Below are 24,708 nucleotides of genomic sequence, written 5' to 3'. Positions count from 1 at the left end.
GCCACTTACCAGCCCTCAGGTACAGCTGAAAATCGCCGACCCGGCCGGGAATGGAAACCGGGGTCTCCGGGTGAGAGGCAAACACGTTACCCCTACACCATGGAGCTGGCTAAATATACACGAAAGCACAAGTGAAATTTTACTTGTGTTATTATGTTGCAGCTTCAGATTTAGTACTCAAGAATGAGGCTATGTGTGTCATGGAGCCTGGTTGCAGCTCTGCCACTGCTAATGACAGTCCTGCTTCAAATCTTCCTTCTGATAATCCTGGTTATTTGCCTGAGTGCACGATGGACGAGTTTAGAGAGCAATGTATTTAGCTTGGGCCTCAATACTTCCAAAACCGTACAGTTACGGGAAAGTACCTTGAATCCAAACAAGTGCAAAAATCACAAAATCGTTATCTGTCATATAATTTGTTTATGCGCATACTCAGAAATGGATACTCTATTGAAAGGATTTGGCTTGTATATTCGCCATCCATTGGAAAAGTGTTTTGTTACCATTGCAAATTACTTTCAAATGACAAGATGAAATCTGCATTTTCTTCACATGGTTTTTGTAATTGGAAAAAGGCAGAGCAAGTTGTCAGTAGCCATGAAAACAGTATACAACATAGGAATGCAATTAATTCTTGGCTGTATAGGAAGAAAATTTCCCCACGAATTGATAGTCAGTTAGTTTAAACAGATAACTTTAGAGTCCCAGTACCGGGGCGAGGTGTTAAAATGAATTGTGGCAGTCATAACATTTTTGTGTGTGCGAGGACTAACATTTCGTGGAGAAAATGAGATTTTTGGGGTGTATAATAATGGTAATTACTTAGGAATCCTTGAACTAATTTCCCAGTTTGACCCTTTTCTGAAGGAACACATCTCAAAACACGGTATGAAGGAAAAGGGAAGCCTTCGCATTTATCGAAAACAATTGCCGAAGAACTGATTCACGGGAAAAGGTATTAAATACAATCCTAAGTGAAATAAAATAATCAAATTACCATTCACTAATAGTAGACTCTTCCCCGGATTGTGATCATGTAGACCAATTGTCAAATGTATGTAGACATCTGCATTCTGGGGAAGTCAAAGAAAGGTTCCTTTGTTTTAAGGCTATAGAAAGCCACACAGGAAACTCATTGTTTAATGAAGTAAAATCATTTGTGATAGCAAAAGCATACCTTTGAGTCAATGTAGAGGTCTTTCTTGTGATAATGCGGCGAATATATCTCGCCAGTACAATGGGTTTCAGGCACAAATAAAGAAGGAAAATAAATTTGCCCCGTTCATTCCTTGTTCAGGACACTCATTAAATTTAGTCGGAGTAAGTGCTGTTGAATCCTGTCGTGAAGCTTTGAAGTTTTTCGCCTACCTGCAACGAATGTGTGTTTATTTCTCAAGCTGTCCTCGCAAATGGGCTACCGGTATGTTGTCGAGAAACTTAGAACCGCACGTATATTACAAACGTCTTCACCTGAAGAGTTTGAGTCAAACCAGAGGTCATTATGAAGCAGTGAAAGCCTTGCGTATCGACTATGACAATATTTTGTGTGTATTAGATTTTATATGTGAGGATGCTGAAGAAAAACATGAGTCCCGGAGAGAAGCAAAATCACTGAAAAATAAGTTCATGAAATTTGAATCATGTGTGTCTTTTGGCATGAAATTTTGGAAAGATTTGATAAAGTTAGTGTGAGTTTACAGAAACCTACACTAGACTTGTTAACAGGTTGTAAACTTCCGGAGTCTCTGGTTACATTCACAGCCAATGAAAGAGGTAATTTTGACAAATATGAAGAGGAAGCTAATAGGTTATGTGAAAAATATCTCACAGGTTTTGAGCACACATCTGAAAGACAATCAAAGAACAGATATGCTGATGGAAATGCCCTTAACGAAACTATTTTGAAAGGAAGAAAAGAATTTGAAGTAGAAACATTTTTGGTGATAATTGATAGTTTATGTAGTGGACTTAATAATCGTCTTCAGTCTTACAGAACATTTCAGTCATTGTTCCAGTTTCTAGTAGACTATAGGGCTTCATGTAGGTACTGTACTTAATAACTGTTTACGTTTTTACCGAGATGATCTTTATGAATCTTTGAACTAGAAATTAAACATTTTCATGATTTCGTTAAAAGTGTAGATGTAGTTACTTGCCAGGAGATACCTAAATACATATTACGAACATGACTTGATTAGTGCATTTCCAAATATATTTGTGGCTTTGAAATTGTATTTGGTAATTCCAATAACCAATTGCGAAGCAGAGCGTTCTTTCTCTAAACTGGCACTAATCAAAAATAAATTACGGTCAACCATGCTTCAACCAAGACTGGATGGTTTGACTATCATGTCTTTAGAACATGACATAACAAATGAGTTGTCATTCGATGATATTTTACAGTCATTTGCAAATCTGAAGGCAAGGAAAAATACATTTTTAATGTAAAAGTTATTCAACTACCAATTTGGTCAGTTCAGTACAGCATCGATTATCCGAAAGAATTCGGGAATGGGAACGATCAGATAAGTGAGTTTTCGGGTAGCCGATCATTTGAGAAAAAGTCTGCTCCTACGCCATAAGAGCAATGCAGTGATACTGAATACTTTCAAAGTTTTCTGTTTCAATCTTCCGTCCGTATTATCAAATGCACTCTTAATTTTCGGATAGGTATCACTCTCGATTTATATGTTTGTTACTGTGTCCTTCCAGCTCCAAATTCTTGAACTAATCTTGATCCGCCAACACCATCTTTAAATAGTCTATTTTAAATTTATAGGAAAAACAGAAAACGACCTGTATTCCTTTAGACGTCATTGCGAACTGTACAATCATTCATTCCATTTCAACACCTGCCACAAGCGAAGATTCGTGCGCCACAACGGCAGTATTGTTAACTACGCCGGAGTAAAAAATAGGTAAGCTTTGGATGAAAAGATTTACAATTGGCTGAAATGGACCTATTGTCGCGGCCACCAAATTAGGCGGGTCAGAGAAATTACGCTATTGCCAAGGTTATGTAGCAACTGGCGAAGAAATATCTAACTAAGCACATCGTTTCGGAGCGCGAGGCAGGTTGTTCTCTCTCAAGCTCCTGATGTTACTTAATACAATGTTTCGAAACAAATTATACTACAAGCTTCAGAAAAGACTGCTGATTTGAGTGGTATAACTATTTTCCACACAAACCACGTTAAATAATTATTAAAATAAAATCTTGAACGAGTAAATTTAAATCCGTAGAATCATGTATTGAAAATTTCAGAAAGCGGCCAAGTTTTTATTTCTTCAGCCAATAAATTTTGTCTGCGGGGAAAATGTAAAAAATCGCCTGACTTACATTTTTATCTGAAACATATGTCCATGAGTCTTGTAGTTTTCCTGAAAAATTACCCGGAAAGCGATCATGTAAATGACACTAACTGAGACAGTTCGAGGCGCGCGCGCGCCATCACAGGCTGCAGGACGCCGTAAATACTTTCGGATTGCATATTAATCTGTATCGGTTTTATTACGTTATAGCTTTGAATATTTGAATAATGTATATTGGGCTGAGTAATATAGAAAAATAACTACTTTAAAGAATAGGTTTACAATAATTTACAATGAATTAAGAATTGGTTTTTAGCTCAAAGGCAGTCTAGGATTTCTTAGTCACTGTCATCACTTCTCTCACTATCTGTCGAGTCGTCACTTACACTGATGATGGATGACTCCATTGTTTCGTCCCTTATTATTTCCTTGGCCCAATCGTCTGCTTGAGGAATTTCCGCGCGATTGAAGCACTTTTCCTAGTCTGCAGCAGTCACACGGACGATGGCTTCTGACGTGAGTTTTTCTACGTCCTTTATTTAGAATGTCTTGTTCCTCTCTGGCACTTCTCTCTTGACTTGAGCCTAAATTATTTCAATTGGGTCGTATTGGCAGTGGTAGGGTGGCGGCCTTACTCCCTCATGGCCCCAAGAGAGAGCTAATTTATCAAGTTTTCCTTGGAGATGAAAGTATTTTATTGTTGGGTGATTATTTCGCTTCATGAACATACCTCTGGACCGAACAAAAGCTAACATTACACATTGTTGCAGTCAATTCTTGGCCCTCTGGACCGAACAAAAGCTAACATTACACATTGTTGCAGTCAATTCTTGGCTTTTCTTGAAGCTCACAGTCTGCAAAATATTTGAGTCGGCCAACTTCTGCACGTAATGCAATACTTTCACAATTACGGATTTTGTCTGGCTGGCTAAATCCTTCTTCTTTAGCCCTTCCAACCAAAGACGCTTCAGAGGAGTTTCTTGTTCGTTTCTCGCACTTACTTTCGTCCTCTTAAGATAATAGATCCGAAGAAACACCAGGCTGAACACATTCACTATCCATATTTAACTGCACTTACGGTGCGAGCTCAACAACCACATGACAGGGAATGACTCGGGTAAGGTGGACTGGAGCGGATGAGCTTCAACTAGACAGCACTGCACGATCTACGAGTTCGACAGCCGTAGTGGAAGGACGTGTTCCTCTCGCTCGCTCTCTCTCTCTCTCCTCGCCAGGCGCTCTGTACTTTCCCAGTACTAGTCAGGCAGCTGTACTTGTTAGTACATCTTCGAAAGAGCATTTGTCAGAGCTGAGCACTTTTCAGTGCTCGCTATTTCTCTTTCAGGAGCTTTATTTTCAGGGTGACCAGGATGGAGAAGTCGACCCTACCAGTGAGACTGGTCGACCACGACTACGAGGCAGCCTTCGAGAAACTACAAGACGCGCTCTACACGATGGAAGCCCCCCACTATGAACACCCGGGGCTGGTGGTGTTCAACCGGTGGGGGGAGGACAACCACCAGGGGTCGCTGAGAGTATTCGACCACCTCAACGCGATCGCGGAGTCCATCGGGGAGCCAATCCTGCAGATCATAGGCCATATGGTCCCTGCCTGGGCGATCATCATTCGCCCTAATGACGCAGCTAGCTTCAAGGTCTACGAGGAGCGCGCGTCCCAGGAGTTCCAGGTTTCCCGGCTACCAGGACTCAGGGAGCATCTGGACGTCTCAGGCTACCAGGAGGCAGCCATACAGACGGAGCCGAGGACCGAGTACGACGGCGCGACCCCAGTTCGAAGGCTGTACTCTACCAAGTACATGCAGACCAACAAGGCCGCCAACCAGGATCGTCGACCACCTACCAAGGCGAAGTGGTCGCAGACGCAGGCCTACCAGGAAGGGCCTGTTACCCGGGCGCAGGCCAGGAACCCGCCCGTGATGGTGGACAGCAGCACAGCAGTGGAGAAAGACGCCCCCTGGCGTTCTGAGACTGCTGCCCAGGCCCAGCCTGCCTGCATGTCTGTCGAGCTACAGACCTCGATATGCGCCCCTCAGGAAAGGGAACGCAGTCGAGTGTTAGCACCGACCGACGCCGCCAACCAGGAGATGACGGCGACGCAGCGGAGCCACCAGCTACCCCGGGGTCACCAGGCCGGGAGGAGGGCCACCAGGACGAGGCCTCTTCCCCTGCCGAGAAGCAACCCCTGGAAAGAAGAAGAAGACGACGCCGGACCAGGAATCAGAAGGCGACGCCGGCCCACCAGGAGTGGGCCGCCTAGCCGCAACCCAGGACTGCTCCCAGGACAGTAGTCTGCCGAGGAACAAATCAGGAGAGGACCTCAGCGGGTAGCGGCAGCCAGGTGAGATGGAAACGTCCCCCTCAACAGCTCTTGCAGTGTTTCCGCTGTCTGAGGAGGGGCCACCGGCAGGAGAGCTGTGGGCTCCAAGTGAAGTGCAACCGTTGTGGGGTTGATCACCACTACACGACCTGCGCGACACTTAAGGAGGCGGCGGTTTGCGCCAACTGCGCGGGGGGCCACCCGGCCTCCCATCGCAGTTGCCCAGTCTACCGGGCCATGGCGCGGGCAGAGAGGAAGGAGGCCCGGCGTCATGACCCACCCCCTTGAAGGAGGCCTCCGCCTCGGCGGGCTTTGCCTCATTCTCCGGGATCGGAGACTGGGTACGAGGGACCCCAAGGAGGTGGTGCGGTGTGGCAGGCCCTAGTGGTACTAGACGCATGGCTCCGCAGCCGGCAAGGCCCGCGCTAGTCACGGCAGTGCCCAGACGGACTGATCCCCTGGCAGATGGAACGGCGAGACTATGGTTCATGGCTAGCTGGTGCATGATACCTCTTCTCAACTAACACTACCACTGGACCTTTCCCAGTCCACATCCTTGCATGTGCTATCACAAAATGTCAGGTTTTACATGTAGGCTCTTTCTGCCTAAGTGGTTTTTCCCTGACCCTTCAATACCACACCTCAACATTACCTTACCAATACAAACTCTTGCCGTGGTAGCGAATCTAACTCGGAAACCAGCAGATACTCCTTGTATCACTTTCCCACTCTTCCCTGCAATCTCTTCTTAGAAATGAATAGCATGTCGGAGGCCATGTAGATTGAGTCGATGGTCACGGCGGGGAAGCGGGCTACGGGGGCCCCCCGTATAAAAAAAAAAAAGCACTGCACGATCAGCGTTGCCAATCCATGCTCGGAGGTAAGCGACTCTCGACCATCTGTCGCTTCGCCGTTCCCATATCTGACGACAGCGCAGTTTTCCTCACCCGCCTAATTTGGTGGCCGCGACAATAGATTACAATTATAATATATTTTAACGATATTTCTATATTTTTGGATGCGAGGTTGCTGACGCAGGAAGGAGAAAACGTTAATTTGTCACAGCACTTGCGGATATACATATCGCAGATATTTGAATTTGCTGACCAGGACTCTTTCTGTTAGCCGATATTTCTATTGATCGATATTCGGATAATCAGTACTTTACTGCAGGCAGGAATGAGTTTGCCAATGATATAACGAAGGACAGTGTAGTATTATGACTTGTGAAAAGAAGTAGTACAAGTCATAATACTAGAATGTCCTTCGTTATAGCATAATACCACTTGTACTAGCTTTTTACATGTTGATTTACTTTTAAATTTTACATTTCAAATTCATTTAATGCCAATAAAATAATGGGAATGAGATCGTAGTAAGTTCTGTTTTGTAAGTTATGTCGATTTGATAGTGATGATGAGACAAATGTAAAATATGTTTTGGCATTATGAAATATTAACATGAAAAATAGAGAAAAATCGTAGTCTATTGCAACACTTCCCTATTCATCAATTTAAGTGGAAGTAGTTCTATAACGACTGCAGTATGTTAGTCTTACGTGATGTTACGAAGAAGGGGCCCCACATTTTTAAATAGCCCAGGGCCCCCAAACAGCTTAATTCGGCACTGTACACGCACTTTGTGGCCTTCATCTTTCTTTTGCCGATACCTTCATTTTTCGAGGTTTTGGACCCCTTCCATTCGTTTTCTTCTGATTAGTGTTTATAGAGGATGGTTGCTCAGTTGTACTTCCTCTTAAAACAATGATCACCACCACCACCACTTGGTACTATATAAGCTGCATGGGTTATCAATAAACTAGTTCAGAGTAGCTGAGAACATCACTCTTGTTACACATGTGCAGAGTATTTTTACCTTAGAACCCAAGAAATACCACATGAATGGATAACAACAGTTACCATACATAATTTACGGTAATGCACTCAACTCAAGAGACATTCAGTGTTTGTCAACATACTGGGGTAACCTCTTAGAAACGCAGTATCGGTAATTACTTTCTTAATAACGAAAACGCTGAAGGTAATTTATTACAACTGTGTTTTAGTACTTTAAGTACAGTACTTCAAGTTCAGTATTTCATGTACCGGTAATCATAATATGACACAGGTACTGTACAGATTTCTATGTTTCTGTCAATAACATTACGTATTTGACAGATGAAATTAATAAGAAACACAGTAAAATAAAGTTGTAAGGAAGTAAAAGAGTAGGACATGAGCTTTCCTGTTGATTCATGTTTCTCAAAGAAAAAGAAGAAGAATTTCAGGCTCTGCTAATTATCTTCCTATTCAAATAGCGGTGAATGTATTAATATCATTTAAGTGTTATACAGTAGATGCCAGTTAAATTCTTTACGAAAAATAGTTGGTGTTTTGTTTTTATTTCAATGTACGGCACCGAAATCCTCTAAATTCAAATACACTTGCCTTTGGTTACTCTCGCTAAAAGACCCAATATGGCAGCTCCATAAGAAGCATTCGTGACTTGACCTCCCTAGACAGACCTTGTTAACAATTCTGGGATGCCGTATGCCGTGAAAATTAAATGACAGATTTCCCATGACTTTAAATAGTTTTCTCTTGACAAGATAATAGAAAACATAATCGCCGAAGTCGGTAAGCTATAAACATAATGCCGGTATACAGGTATATTTTTCTTTGATTGCAACAATACATAAATGTGAATTACAGCCGTTAATTTAACAATACTATGCATTAGATTACCGGTACTATTGTTTAATATTTTTACGAAGAATTATGTTCAGAATGTTTCCAATATAGCACAGAGGTTAGGAATGTTAAGAGATGCGAATTATAATAATTCGCAATGTTTACTTTTGTCAAGGCTGTTTATTGTTGCTTCTTTCTATAGAAAACTGGTCAACAAATAGGATTTGTGCGGCTTGAATATTGTCTGCAGGGCTTGTAGTGCTCTACAGTGCACTGCAACGTGTATTGTCAAGGATCTTAGGTGCATTGTAGTTACCGAAGGCCAGGGCTGGATTATTTATTACTATATAATGCTCGCATTGTATTCAAGGGGGTGTGGTATTAAATGCGTCGGAACATACTATTTTCCTCGTTGCCCGTCAAACAAAAATAGAACGCTGTTGTGCTGTTTGATAAAAGCAACAAATATAATTGAACAGGCAATGTATAGCACCGGTATGTAACTTCCAACCTTTGTCCCGTTTCTCTGCGGGGCAGGGTATGAAATGAGATGAATCCTTGTAGCAAGATTTAAATAATAATATGAGATAAATCCTTGTAGCGAGATTTAAATAATAATATTATTGTTTTTACGTCACAATAACTACTATTGACGTTTTTCGGAGACGCCGAAGTGTCGAAATTGTGTCCCACAGGAGTTTTTTTGTTATTTGCTTTACGTCGGCCGACACAGATAGGTCTTATGGCGACGATGAGGCAGGAAGGGAGTGGGGAGGAAGCGGCCGTGGCTGTAATTAAGGTACAGCCCCAGCATTTGCCTGGTGTGAAAATGGGAAAACGGAAAACCATCTTCAGGGCTTTCGACAGTGGGGTTCGAACCCACGATCTCCCGAATACTGGATACTGGCTGCACTTAAGCGACTGCAGCTATCGAGCTCGGTAGGAGTTCTTTTACGTGCCGGTAAATTACCGACATGGGGCTGACGTACCGGTATGAGTACCTTCAAAATAATACACCTGGATGGAGGCAGGATCGAAACTGCCAAGTTGGGCCAACCGTCTGAGCCACTCAGCCCAGCGTAGTGGAATTTTAAGATTAGATGCCCTTTCTGACATCAACCTCAGCAGAGGAGTTAAGGAGATGAAATCAATGACTGATATGATAACAGGAAGGGTAGGCTGAAACCCGGTGCCGGCACATAGCCTACTCCTCTCGAATAGCACCAAGGGGTCTGCTCAAGGCTTTATGTCACCACGCGATGGACGAATCACTATCAACAGCGTCCTGTGCCCTTGTTCCATATGCGCACTGTGAAGAGGTTTTGGAATCCAGACTTTTGGCACGCAATCTAGTGATTAGAAATTGAATACCACCACCTCAGCCCGGGGTAATGAGATTTTACAACGAATGCTCCTTCCTGATGTCAGCCTTATCAGAGGAGTTAATGAGATGAAATCAGTGACTGATCCTACCAGCCAACATTCTGATAGTGAATTTTTTTTTCGACCAACAGGACTCGAACCGGCTAACTGTGGTGTCAGACTTCACTAACTCCATGGCCACCAGGCGGGCTTAAAAGGGAATATTTTTTAAAATGAAATTATAATGTGTGTGTACTCTCCTTCATACTTTGTCTGCATCGAAGTAGATATAATAGCCTAAGTTGCCCTCACTTTATTCGCGGAAGAAAGACCATAGTTATAATTTCTCGAAACTCATCATTTATGTTCAGCTTGCCAGGTTGTGCATTAGGCACTGTTTTATTTTATAAGGAGCTATAGGCCTACAGCGACGTAACAAGAAATGTCAAAATTCTCCGTTAATTTTAAATCTATCGGAAAACTGGATCTGATAAAAGTTGTGCAAAATACAATATCTGATCTTGTATGTTTCTTTTTACCGTCCCTATCCTGTCTGACCTCCCTTGGTCAACTCTTGTTCTTTTCCGACCCAGACGGTATTACGTAAGGAGAGCTAGGTAGTCTTTCGTTTTCATGCCCTTCGTGGATTTTGTCTTTTGTTGGCTGATACCTTCATTTTTTGAAGTGTCGGACTCTTTCAAAATTTCCCCTCGGATTATTGTTATATAGGATGGTTGTGCAGTTCTACTTCCTCTTAAAACAACAATCACCGCCACTCTTTTTACTGTACAACGAATATTAATGCAGTAAGCTATTCATGATCATCACACAATATAAATAAAAGTGAAAGTCCTGAGTCACTAATCACTAATTCTCCAACTTCCCTCCACCTGTGGGTGGGAGCGGTATACCCTGCCTGTTGTAAGAGGCGACTAAAAGGGACCCAAAAGGCTCTCAACTTGTAAGCTTGGGTTGGCGACCACGAGGCTTTTAGCTGAGTCCTGGCATTGTTTCCACTTCCTTGCACCAGACTCCTCACTTTTATCTATCCTATCCAACATCGATTGGTCAACACTTGTAATTTTCTGACCCTGGCGGTATTAGGAATCTAGGCCTAGGGATTCTTTCATTTTCACGCCCTTCGTGGCCCTTGTCTTTCTTTAGCCGATACCTACATTTTTCAAAATGTCGGATCCCTTCCACTTTTTCCTCTCTAATTAGTGTTATATAGAGGATAGTTGTCCAGTTGTACTTCCTCCGCCACCACCACCACAATTATACTAAACCACGAAGCTAGAGGACTGAAATTTGGCACAGGTGTTTCTTGTAAGCTGACTAGGGAAAGAAATGATGCTTTTTTCCGATGATCTCCCCCTGTGGATGGGAGCGCTAGAATACCATCCACGGTATCCCTTGCCTGCTGTAAGAGCTGGCTGAAAGGGGGACCAGGGACTCTTGTGACCATTAGCAGAATCCTGTCATTGCTTCCACTTTTTCCAGGCTCCTCACTTTCACCTATCCTAAGCGATCTGACTTGCTCAACACTTGTTCTTTTTCCGACCCCGATGGTATTAGGTTACAGGGGATAGGGAGTATTTCATTTTCATGCTCTTCGTAGCCCTTCTCTTTCTTCGGCCGATACCTTAATAGCACCCATGGTATTCCCTGCCTCTCCTAACAGGTGACTAAAAGGGCCTCAAGGGTTCCTAACTGGGAAACGTCGGATGGCAACCACATGGCCCTTAGCTGAGTCCAGGCATTGATTCGACTAACTTGTTACAGGCCCCTCACTTTCATCTCTCCTATCCAACCTCTCTTGGTCAACTGTTGTTATTTTCTGACTCCAACAGTATTAAGTTATGGGGCCTGGGTAGTCTCATTTTCACGCAATTCGTGGCTCTTCTCTTTCTTCGGCCGATACCTTCATTTTTCGAAGTGTTGGCTGCCTTCCATTTTTTTTCTTTCTGATTAATATTAATAAAGGAAGGTTGCCTAGTTATACTTCCTTGTAAAACACTAATCACCACCATCACCACCACCTCCAACTCTGGAATTCTGTGGCTGCGAATTGCTCGACTTAAGACATCATGTGGGACCTGATTGAAACCTTTTTCCAGGTCTAAAAATACTAAATGCACGGTCTTCTTCTTTTCTCTGTACCTTTCCATCAACAAAATGTGTAGCATGTATCGCATCTGTATCACACTGATTTGGTGTAATGGCAACAGTTAGTCAGTTCCCCCTGTGGGTGGGGGCAGTAGAATAACACCTACGGTATCCCCTGCCTGTCGTGAGAGGCGACTAAAAGAGGCCCTCTAAGGGTTCTTAACTTTGGAACGTGAGTTGGCGACCATAGAGCCCTTAGCTGAATCCTGGCTTTGCTTCCACTTACTTGTGCAGGCTCCTAATTTTCATCTATCCTATCTGACCTACCTTGGTTAACTCTTGTTCTTTTCTGACCCCAACGGTATTAGAGCATTAGAGGCCTAGGGAGTCTTTCATTTTCACGCCCTTCATGACTCTTGTCTTTCATTGGCTGATACCTTAATTTTTTCGGAAGCGTCGGATCTCTTTCATTTTTCTCTCTGATGAGTGTTACATAGAGGATGCTTGCCTACTTGTACTTCCTCTTCAAACACCACCTCGACTCGATGGACCCTTTCGGACCAATTGCTCATAGATTGTCATCAAGGCCATTCCAGAATTTCTCCTTCTCGTTATCAGTGCACCCAGTCTGAGGTGCAGAACAAGAGACAGTTTGAGTAGTGAGTGGTGGTGATTCAACCTTGATGGACATGAGGCGATCTGACACACTGGAGATGCTCGTGAAGTCGTGATACTGTTATAAAACTGTTGGATGGCCCATTTCTCATGCCACTTCGGGGGAACACCCTAGCATGATCAACATCATAATTTGTTGTAGCGATATTTCCAACGAAGAAATATCTCAACCGACGTGTCACTCTGCCTGTTGTTAAGGGCATTTTATACCTGCTGCCGGGTTTGCATTACGTCTCCCCTAACCTGAGAATAGGCGGCTTTGGTAGCTGCCCCTAACCTGGAGTGCAGACGTTACCTTATAGTTTTCAGTGGCATTTCCTCCACTGAGGGTCTATCACCCTCCTAAAAGAGCTCATCTGCCCGAAGCCATTGGCTCCCTTGGGGAGTCAGGTTATTTCCCACCACCAAACACTTGGCTTTACAGTCTACTCTATTACTTTAGCAGGACAAACCTGGCCAGATACCAAAATATGGTTAATTCACGTAATTACAATATTTAATCTTCACAGTTCCCATGAAGCCAGAGAGCTGCAATTCAGTGTGCACATTCCCCATAAACATCAGCTAATTAGGAACATTGAATATGTTTCATTCTGACGTTTTGTGAATATTTGGTATGGTGTGTGGCCTCTGATGATGGGTTGGTGCTGTATAGCTCTAAGTGTATCAGAAATGTTAAAGGAACTTGGGTGGGAAACTTTAAGTAAGAGAAGGGAGAAAACTAGACTTATAGGATTATATAGAGCCTATACAGGAAAAGAAGCAAGGGGAGATATCCATGAGAGGCTTCAGTTGGAAAATAATTATATCGTCAGGACAGACCACAGATATAAAATTAGAAGGAATTTTAGCAGAAGCGATTGGGGTAAATTTTCATTCATTGGGAAGGGCGTGAAGGAGTGGAACAGTTTACCACGGGTAGTGTTTGATCCTTTTCCAAAATCTGTACAGATATTCAAGAAGAGAATAAACAGCAACAGAGAAAATAAATGAAGTATTAGAGGGCATTCGACCAGTGCAGGTTATTGTAAAAAAAAAAAAAAATGTGTGTGAATAAATTAATTCCATCCCCTGGTCTAAGGAGTTTGGACAGCCAAAGTAGGGGACTGCCTGTAGGAGTGAAGTACAGTGGGGACTTCCAGGGCCCTGGGACTGCGACGGTAGCTGTGAAGGCCCTTCAGGAACTCTGACAAGTGGTGGCAAAAGGGGCTCTGTTAAGACGCAGCAGGTCGTTATGCTACTTAGGATCCAAAATGGGTAAAAAAAAAAAAAAAAAAGTATATAAAATGCAATGTAAAGTTTAATCATATACCAGTTGTATAGTATCATTTAAATTAATTCCACATACTGTATATCAGTTGACTATATTTGTAAGTAGTACAGGAGATATTATAAGTAGAATTTTGTAAACAATATAAATTTATTAAGGATGATGTGTGTGTTTAATAGAAAAAATTATTAGCGTAAATTGTATAATATTGTGTTCTAGGAAAATTATCTTCGTCTCTTGTTAATTTAAAATTTAGTGCTTGACAATAATGTGTACCATTTGCCACCGAGGTAGACACCTCATTTGCAAATAAAGAGATTTTGATTTGATTTGATTCTTCTTTGTCGTTTAGGCCTACTGAGGACTATGGGGCTCGTATCTACTCTTCAGTAAAGTTGTTGCTTTCTTCTTCTTCCAATACTCCTTCATTTGCTGACTATGAACCTGCTTTCTCTCTTTTGTCCACTTAGTTCCTGTAATCATCTTACTTGTAAGGGACGTTGGGAAAACACCGTGTTGGATGGCTTGACGGAACAGTATTTGGTCATGAGTTTGTCCCAGTGGGATACCTAGTTGTTCCATATCCGACTTAACTGATGCGATCCATTTTATAGCTCTAACTATGATTAATTCTAATGATGAGGACACACACACATCCAACTTCCAGGCCATGCGAATTAATCAATGAATGTCAAAATCCCCAACTAGGCCGGGAATCGAAACCGGGACCCACTGGACCAAAGGCCAGTAGGTTAGCCACGGAGCCAGACATTAAGGAGATCAAATTGACGTAACTATCATAGCAATATCACTACTTACCACACTTCCCACGAAGCTAGAGGGTTGCCGTTTGGGGTGTTAGGAAAAATAAAGATGTTTCATTCTGGATTTTTGTGGCTAAAGGGGTCAAAAAGCTAAACTCGTATCCTCGTTCCAAGATGGTGCAACTCTTTTGAGGCATAACCACGATGGAGCTGCATGTTCCATTTTAACCACATACCTTTCTTAAATTTCTCACAGTACCGGGAATCGAACTCAGGCCCCCGAGGATGGTATCTAATAGTGCTAACTGTTATGCTACAGAGGTGAACACTAAAAGGGTGATATCGTGTGGTAACTACCCTAATCAATGTATAGGAGATTCTTTCATTTCCCACAAAGCTGGAGCTTCCTCCTGAAGGTGGGGGTGGTAGAATAATATCAACAATATTCCCTGCCTGTTGTACGAAACGACCAAAAGGGCCCCCAGGGGCTCTTAACTTGGAAGTGTGGGTTGGCAACCACGCGGCCCTTGGCTGGATCCTGGCATTGCTTCAACTTGTATCAAGCTCCTCACTTTCATCTATCCTATCCCACCTCCCTTGGTTAACTCTTGTTCTTTTCTGACTCCAATGGTATTAGGTTCGCGAGGCGTAAAGTGTCTGTCATTTTCACACCTTTTGTGACCCTTGTCTTTCTTTGGCCTATATCTTCATTTTTCATAGTGTCGGATGCTTTCCATTTTTCCCTTCAGATTAGTGTTAACAGAGGATGTTTGCCGAATTGCACTTCGTCTTTAACCAGTACTCACCACTACGTCCGACTCGTTGGCTGAATGGTCAGCGTACTGGCCTTCGGTTCAGAGGGTCCCGGGTTCGATTCCCGGCCGGGTCGGGGATTTTAACCTTCATTGGTTAATTCCAGTGGCCCGGGTGATTGTGCTGTCCCCAACATCGTTGCTACTCACACACCACACTATCCTCCACCACAATAACGCAGTTACCTACACTTGGCAGATACCACCCATTCTCATTGGAGGGTCTGCCTTACAAGGGCTGCACCCAGCTAGAAATAGCCACACAAAATTATTACTCACCACTACCACACCATGAAGTTAAACTGCTTAAATTTGGCATAGGTGTTTCTTATAAGTTAACTAGGAAAAGTAAAAAATGTTTCATTGTGATGTTTTGTGATTAAGGCGGTGAAATTGGAGTGTACCAACATAATCACCAATATCACTAATTCTCAAACTTTCCAGGAATGTAGAGGGCTGCAAATTGGCACACGTGTGCCTTATAAGCCACTTAGAAAAATTAAAGATATTCCATTCTGATGTTTTGTGATTAAGGGAGTGAAATTATAGTAATTACCCCAATCAACAGAGATTCTCATATCCCACTTCCCACACGGCTAAGGGCTAAGGTCTGAAATTTGGCACAAACCTTTCTTGTAAGGTAAATAATAAAATGTAAAGCTGGTGTTCCAGTGATGCTTCTCAGAAACCTAAATCCACCAAAGTTTTGCAGTGTAACACGGCTTCTGATAACATCACTGAGGCCACAATATTTGTACAGGGACTGCTGTGAATGAGATCGTGTTTATATCAAGAATATTATCGTCTTCAGTTCCCTGTTAAGGCTTGCTTCATCATTACTATAAATACAGTCATAAGAAAAAGTATCCGTACACTTATTGACATGTACGTTGTATAACATAAATAGGTTAGCTTTCTGTACACTATGTAAAGACATATATACCATAAAACATACAATTGATGGACGTCCCTGCCATTAATACATAAATAAATGAAAATGCCTTGATTTCATACTCATAAAAAGTATTCGTACAGTCCGGTTTTACTTTCATTCCCCACTGATTTTAGTGCATATTTAGTATTTGTTGGCAATCCTTTTGATTTTACAATGGCCTCAAGCCACCTAGGCATTGAATGAACTAGCTTGTGGGTGAAGGTGGGGTCAATCTTACCCCATTCTTCCAAGAGAGCCATTTTCAAAGCTGGCTTTGATGAAGTATTTCTTGTGCCCAGTCTCTCTTTACGATAAGCCTGCACATCTTCAATTGGATTCAGATTCGGGGATTGGTGGGGGGGTGTTATCATATATGTGGGTGTGTTTTATAAAATCCACAGTCATGTATCCAGGGCCGTATGGTTTGGATCATTATCCTGCATGACTACATAATCACCCAGAAGTCCCATTTTTTCGGCACTAGATTCTAGACGTTTCTTCAAAACTTCAATACAATGTTCCATCCTTTCCATCTATGAATTCTAAGGAACCTACCTCAGTTGAGCTCATGCACCCCAAAACCATTAAATAACCTCCACCATGCTTCACTGAAGGAAGCAGACTTTTTCTTCGAGTTCTGTGTTCTTTTTCCTCCGCCCCTTTTTACAATGTTCTTGAAAAGTAGTGAATTTTTCTTTCATCCATAAATATAACTGGATACCATAATTCTAGAGAAGCATGTTTGTAGTCTGTAGCATATCGTAGTCTTTTCTTCCTGTTTGCTGGGATAATTAAAGGTTTTCGCCTGGCATTTCTACAATGATAGTCATTCGTATATAAAACCTTTTGAATTATGGAAGTACAGTTATGAAGTTTTAAATCATTTCCTAGTTCAGACCTCAGTTATGCAGCACTGATTCTAGGATTTTTCTTAAGTTTCCTGAAGTTTAGTCTTTCAGTTCGTTCATCTAGTGTGCATGGACGTCCACATCTACGTGCATTTTCGAAAGATTTTCTCTCACCATACCTGTCAATAATTCCCTGAATTGTAGATCTTGGTCTCTTCACAAATTTAGATATTTCTGAGAGAGATTTACAGGAATTATGAGCCCGAATTATAATCATTCTCCTTTCTTCTGTTGTTTCTTTCATTTTGCGGCCCATCTTACTGATAGGCTGTATCACTTCTTGTTTACAACGATTGAAGCACAACTGACTTGGTAAAAGACGTGACCTTTACTGCTTACCTGCGTTGCAAGTGATGTCATCAAGGTTTTTGATATGAAGATTTTCCACCTGTACGAATACTTTTTATGCATCTATATTTCGAAATTATTGGATGATATGCTTGTTAAAAGAAAATTTTCCAAAGTACTATTGTTACTTCCGGTACGTATTCATAGTCATGTTTCGTGAAATACCGAAATACAGGGAAGCGGTGAAATTTCTAGCGGCGTATGGACAATGCGTCAATTACAAACGACAATATTGCTTAACGTTTGAAGTGTACATATACTTTTTCCCATGACTGTACATTACATGGACAGACACTGAAAATGGCTGGTATCAGTGTATGAGAAAATTGTTTATTGAAGTTTTGCGTAGTCTCTTTGTGGGTTAGCAGACCATCTAACCTCTTTCTTTTAAAAGGTTTTATTCCATACCTGGATGGCTTACGTCGGGCCTTCTTGACAGCGATGCCATCTCTCAGGCCAGTCTAATCTTGTGGGTAGCAGCGGCCTAATAACACCCATGGTGTCCTCTGCCTGTCATAAGAGGTGACTAAAAGGGGCCCCAGGGGCTCTGTACTTCGGAGTGTGGGTTGGCGACCACAGGGCCCTTAGCTGAGTCTTGGCATTGCTTCCACTTACTTGTGCCAGGCTCCTCACTTTCATCTATTCTCTTCGACCCTCCTTGGTCAACTCTTGTTCTTTTCTGACCTCAATGATATTAGGTCACAAAGCCTAAAGAGTCCTTAATTTCCATGCCCTTCATGGCCCTTGACTTTCTTTGGTTGATACCTTCATTTTTGAAGTGTTGGATCCCTTCCATTTTTCCCCTCTGATTAGTATTAATAGAGGATGGTTGCCTAGTTGTACTTCCTCTTAAAACAATAATCACCACCACCACCACCCCCTGTGGGTGGGGTGGTAGAATACATCCACGGTATCACCTGTCTGTTAAAAGAGGCAACAAAAAGGGGGACCAAGGGCTCTGAACTTGAGAGCAGTGGTCAGCGACAATGATTTCCCTAGCTGAGTCTGGCATTGCTCCATTTACATTGTTAGGCTCCTCACATTCATATTTCCTGTCCAGCCCTCCTTGACCAAATGTTGTTCTCTTTTGACCCCGATGGCATGAGGTTTGCGAGATGTTGGGAGCTTTCGAGGCCCTTTCCACTCTTTTACTGTTACCTTAATTCTTCAGAGCATCGGAACTGAGATTACTGTTAGAAGAGCCAGGATAAGTGGCCCGTATTGGTGGGTTAGATCTGGTTCAGACCAGTTGCATTTCATTCAGAAGTAGTATGTACTGTACTTCATTATTAGCAAACGATTATTTCAAAATGTTTAGACAATTTACAAACAAATTTAAAGTCACAAAATGGTCTTATCGTAATGTCAATGTCAGAACTTGCCTTGCATTAAATAGAGCTGTCGCCCTTTCTCAGGTACCTTCCATCAACACACTCCAAGATATCTACGGTAATGGTCGATCACAATTGAAATAAATCGATTAACACTCTATTTATTTATTGATCTGAAAGTACACAGGTTTTACACCCAATTAAGTACCTTCTTGACATTCATTAACAATCTGTATCTATGAAGTTAAAGTTTAACAAAAAGTTAAAAATCGAAAAAAAAAAAAAAAAAAAAAAAAAAAAGAAAAGAACAAAATTAACATTATATCTGATACCATTTACAATTTATAGGAAATGAAAAATTCACTACGATATCACACTGTAATACAAAGCAAAAGACAATACAAAAAAAGAAAAGAAACTTAAAACACGAATGTGTACACTGGGAAATATGGTAAGTACCAGAAAGAAGGAATTATTAAAAATTTACAAATTGTAAAGGCAGGCTTCTAGTTTCTTATTGAATTCATTATCCGATTCGGTGAATATATCGACTTCTTTGGTTATAGTGTTATAAAGCGTTGTCATTTTTACAAAAGGTGAATTTGACTGATGCAAAGTTTTTGATCTTTGAACATAAAATAATTGGTGATGACGTGATCTTGTCTGCGGAACATGGAATGAAATGCGTTTTTAACAGATCCATAGAATCAAATCGTCCTATTACAATTTTTCTTAGTATTTGTATAGAAATTAGAGACTGTCTGATTTTCAATGAAGGAAATAGAAATAAATTCCTTAATAACTGGGTTGATGTGTCGGAAGGGCAAAAAGTTTTAAAAGTTTTGAAATAAAGATAACGTAGGAACTTATTTTGTACAATTTCAATAGCATTCACTTGTTGCTTTGTATATGGTCTCCAAATTATTACAGAATATTCCAGTATGCTCCGTACTAAGGTAATGTATAATTTATTCAGTACAGATGGCTAGGTAAATGGTCTCGAAGTTCTTATCAGAAATCCTAGCATTCGGTTAGCATTCTTTGTTATTGTATTAATATGATCTTTGAACATTAGCTTACTGTCAAAAATTATACCAAGGTCCTTAAACGTTAAAACTCTATCCAATTTTTCCCCCCTTATATGATAGGCTGAGACATCATATTCCTTCTTCCTGGTAAACGTCATGTATTTACATTTACTAACATTCAAAGACAAATTATTAATGTCACACCAAGAAATGACATTATTAATGTCCTTTTGCAACTCGTCCTGGTTTTTATGGTCGCTAATATATTTGAAAAGTTTCAAATCATCTGCAAAAAGTAAACAGTTAGAGTGGCAAATATTGTCTGGTAGATCATTAATTAGAATTAAAAACAAGAGAGGTCCAAGATTTGAACCTTGCGGAACACCAGAAGGACTGATAATATTATCGGAAATTCCATTGTTAAAATAAACAAACTGCTGTCGATTTTTTTAAATATGAACACATTAACTGCAACAGCTGTTTAGAAAAACCTAATTTATACATTTTTGTAATTAAAATTCTATGGTCGACTTTATCGAATGCCTTTTCGAAATCCATATAAACAACATCAGTCCTTCCGTTGGTATTAATTGCATCATACAAATTTTGAGTATAACCCAGAAGATTGGTGATAACTGATCTGTTAGATACAAATCCATGTTGAAATTCAGACAGAGCAATCTTAACATGGTTATAAATCTTACGGTGCAATATATGTTCGTATACCTTAGCTACGGCATTGATAATGCACACTGGACGATAATTAGATATCATTACAAAACTGCCTGTCTTAAAAATGGGCGTAACTTTAGCGACTTTCCATTTCTCAGGAAAGGATGAAGTGCGAATAGAAAGATTAAAAATGAAAGTTAATTGATTAGCCAATAAATCGGCACAAGCCTTAATTATATATGGAGGTATGCCATCAGGACCACTCGATCTTTTAGGCTTTAGTTTACCATTAATAGCCTTTTTCACCTCTTCAACAGATATCTCACTGACATGTATATCAACATGTATATCAACAGAGGGAAATAGAGGAATGTCATCTAAAGCCAAATTATCCAGTATATAATTAAAATCTGATCTGACGTAAACTGACAAAAAATATCGAGCAAAGCCATGAACAACATTATCGCCTTCGTAGCTCTCACCATTATACTCGAACGTAGTTCCTCCTGATCTCGTGAATCGCTTATTTTTAATGTGCCTCCAGAAATGTGTTATATCACGTTTTAAAATAACCTCTAATTCACTGATGTAATTTCGATATGCGGAATTTATATTTACTTTCAAGTCAGATCTGAACTGTTTGAAACGTTCATCATAGTACCTAGAGAATTTCCTCTTTTTGGCACACTTCCTTTTCTTTTTGATTAACTGAATGATATCGTGATTGAACCAGACTGGAAATTTTGATTTTTTTTTAATGACTTGACCCTTAGGTATGCAATTATCGAGCATCTATAAATTGACGAGTAAAGGAAATCCACAGCCTCATCCACGTCCTGATATGTATACAACGGGTTCCAATCAATATCTCTTAACTTGAAATACAGTCGTAGAAAATCCGCTCTCTTGAAATCGTAGTATTCTCGATTTATATTTTCTGGTAATGAACACCTCTTTACTGGAGGTAATGATAAACAGAGTGAGGGATGATGTAAATCTTCAGACACAAGAGCAAATTCCTCACATTTCACGTCAACTATGAAATTGGCCAGTACAAGATCCAGCGTCCTAGAATTTTAATTAAGAATATTATTGTATGACGTTAAACCTAAATATGATATCAGTTGACCCAATCTTTTACTAGTCACAGTTCCTTCTATAAATGAATAACCAGTACCATTAATTTCAGGAAGATTGAAATCACCCACAATAATGCAGTCCGATATCATAAGATTGTCAGTGCTTTCTAAATAACCAAAGTAGTCGTGATAAACCATTAAAGATGATGCTGGAGTAATGTTCACAACATTTATAAATAACTTCCTATTATTATTTGAGATACAAATAGTAAGTGATTCACAATGCTCTCTAGAGTACTTGGATAATAGTTTTGCCTTAAAACTCCTTTTGACGGCAATCAAAACTCCCCCGCCCCACTCCTTGCCGGTTACTAAAGGATCTCTGTCATTTCTGAACACTAAATATCTACTGTCAAATAATTCACTATCATATATACTATTTGATAGAGAAGTCTCACTCAGTACAACAATATCGTATGAAGAGCACAGGAGATTTTGGATAAATATATCAACCTTAGTTCTAAGTCCTCTTACATTTTGATAATAAACTAAAAACTCAATATCATGGCTCATGAAAAATCAAAGTTGAAAGAGTAAGAACATTACGATGAAAAAATTACAATTTATCCAAATCACTCTCACAACGAATGGCATGCACTTGACTTCCATCAGTCTTTCTCATCAAAATTTTGCCACTCCTGTTCACCCACAGATACTTATATTCTCTATCACGTTGCAGACTTTTAACTCAAAATTAGATTTATTACACGTTTTCCTCCTGTTTTACAAACAAATTATAAAAAAAACAAAGTATAAAGTTAAGGTAAATATAAAACATGCCTGTTATAAATGTAGAATATAACTGTACATGGCATAATTATTTGGCTAGGGACAATAGGTGTTTCAACGATCAGAGATCAGATACGCAATCATCTTAATAATATGGTAACTAAGCTACCCTTTGGTTTTGAAATGAGATTCCCTGGCGACAGGCTATTCATAGATTCCTATCCAGTACCTTCCAGATTGCTTTTAGATATGAGGCTAAAGGAGCTAATATACTTTAACCTGTCCTTGTTTTTCTCAGTTCTACAATTTTCAGAATATAAGTCCATTTCTTTAAACTACGTACAGGATCGTAATGAAACATGAGACCCTATTTCTACATTCGGTAATGTAACATTCACTGGAAGCATTTTTGATGTGCTTATTATATTGATATGCGGGGTCCCATCAAGTCACATTCTTATGGAAAAAAGTGAGCAACTTTAAAATTCCATTAAAAGAGAATAACAGAGAGGAAGTTCAGGAAGTGTCAGGGTATCAGATCTGCACAAGATACAGTAGTTGGGAAAACATAATAAAGCTTCAATTTTGTTCTCTATATCCAACATTCCTTTTTCTTCATGGAAATTTATTGTAATAAGGTAGTAAATAAAGTGAACTCAAATAATTAAATGTTGAAAAATATTAGGAGAGCTGGCCTCAAAGAATGTCTAAGACTGTCATGTCAAGATCACATGATCACGAATAACAGCTGTTTCGAGTGCTAGCCCAGGACGTTATCAGATAGCGCAAGGCTGGAGGGGTGGACATTACACGTCCACTCCGTGCTATACAAGTGTACTTTCTTTCATATAAGGACGTACATAATTAAATGTGTTCAACATGGTGCTTGCATAAAATGTACCGAACAATATGCTTTGTAATCATCGTGAACCAGGAAAACAAATAGAGTAACTACTTTGAAGGTTGCCATAAGCAATGAAGTGCAAAGTAAAAAGCATTTATTTTTTTTAGGGGCTTAACATGCTCAGATCTCCGTGGCTCAGACAGCAGCACGCTGGCCTCTCACCACTGGGTTCCGTGGCTCAAATCCCGGACACTCCATGTGAGATTTGTTTTGCACAAAGCAGAGAGGTGGGACAGGTTTTTCTCCGGGTACTCCAGTTTTTCCTGTCATCTCTCATTCCAGCAACACTCTCCATTATCATTTCATTTCATCTTTCAGTCATTAATCATTGTCCCAGAGGAGTGCGACAGGCTTCGTCAGCTGGCACAGTTCGTATCCTCGCCACAAGATTGGGGCTTCATTCATTCCATTGCTGACCCGGTCAAATGACTGGAAACAGGCTGTGGATTTTCATTTTTAATAATACTGAATACTATGCCACTACCATATCGCTTCTGTAGCAAAACATCATGTTTTTATAAACTAAAAGAAAATAGGCTGTGGTAACGGCAGTATCTCTTCAAGCAACCGTGTTCATATAGAAGTAGACAAACATAAACACACAGTAACAAATTGCTCTGTCAGTCCTTATGCTACAGCTGAATGTTTCAACCATTACTTGTAGATCAAAACAGGTAACTGGAGCCTGTCACACCCCTGAAACAGCAACGTGGGGAAGTACAAGAGAGTGGCACCCTTGTGCACAGGCACTGCGCTTTACGGCAGGCTAGCTTTGACACTCGTGGTCTAAGATAAGTGGTGATTATTGTGTATTAAGAGAGTTATTTCACACATATGAAACAAAATTTTATTAAAGGAGAATTGCAGTGATACAGTATTGCAAAATATGTGCCACTTACACATTAAACTCAAAGTCCAGCTTCTGCTGAAGAAAAAGTCTTTTCATAGAATGGACGGTTTTGTCACATAGACAGATTACTACAAACACACTAAATGAAGACACTCTGATGGAGAAATGTTGCATAGCAACTGATCTGCAAAGTCGAAGTGCTCCTTTAAGAGCTGAAGATTTGAGACTGTAAAGTTTGGAGAGATGTCAGCGAGTCCAGAGATAGAAACCTCATGAGCTGCCTTTAGTGCTTATACAGAGCATCCTCTGTGCTTCTCAAGTAAGGTATAGCTAGCCATTGGACGGCTGACTGCATTCTCTCCCAGCCCACTTGCTTATATAGAGTCTCGAGCGGTGACATGGAGTGTCAGCTGGTCGCCTGGCCAGCTCTGCTGGTGAGAACTGGATACAACCCATGCTGTGTGTGGGATTTGAATACCGGCACCACAACAGCGATATCTGCTTTTTTTTACAAGTTGTTTTACGTCGCACCGACA

General features: G+C 40.7%; 1 protein-coding gene across 1 annotated transcript in view; it reads left to right on the top strand.

Moving 5' to 3' along the window:
- Positions 1 to 4,682: 4,682 nt before the first annotated feature.
- The window catches only part of mei-W68 (meiotic W68), an 87,008-nt gene continuing 66,982 nt past the window's right edge, over positions 4,683 to 24,708 (top strand). The window contains exon 1 of the mRNA XM_068230884.1: positions 4,683 to 5,379. Within this exon, the coding sequence (XP_068086985.1) occupies positions 4,683 to 5,379 (697 nt within the window). The remainder of the gene's footprint in view (positions 5,380 to 24,708) is intronic.

The sequence above is a fragment of the Anabrus simplex genome, chromosome X (genome assembly GCF_040414725.1).
Source record: "Anabrus simplex isolate iqAnaSimp1 chromosome X, ASM4041472v1, whole genome shotgun sequence".
Taxonomy (NCBI): Eukaryota; Metazoa; Arthropoda; class Insecta; order Orthoptera; family Tettigoniidae; genus Anabrus; species Anabrus simplex.
The sequence above is the reverse complement of the archived record's forward strand: the minus strand, read 5'-3'. Positions and strand labels throughout refer to the sequence as shown.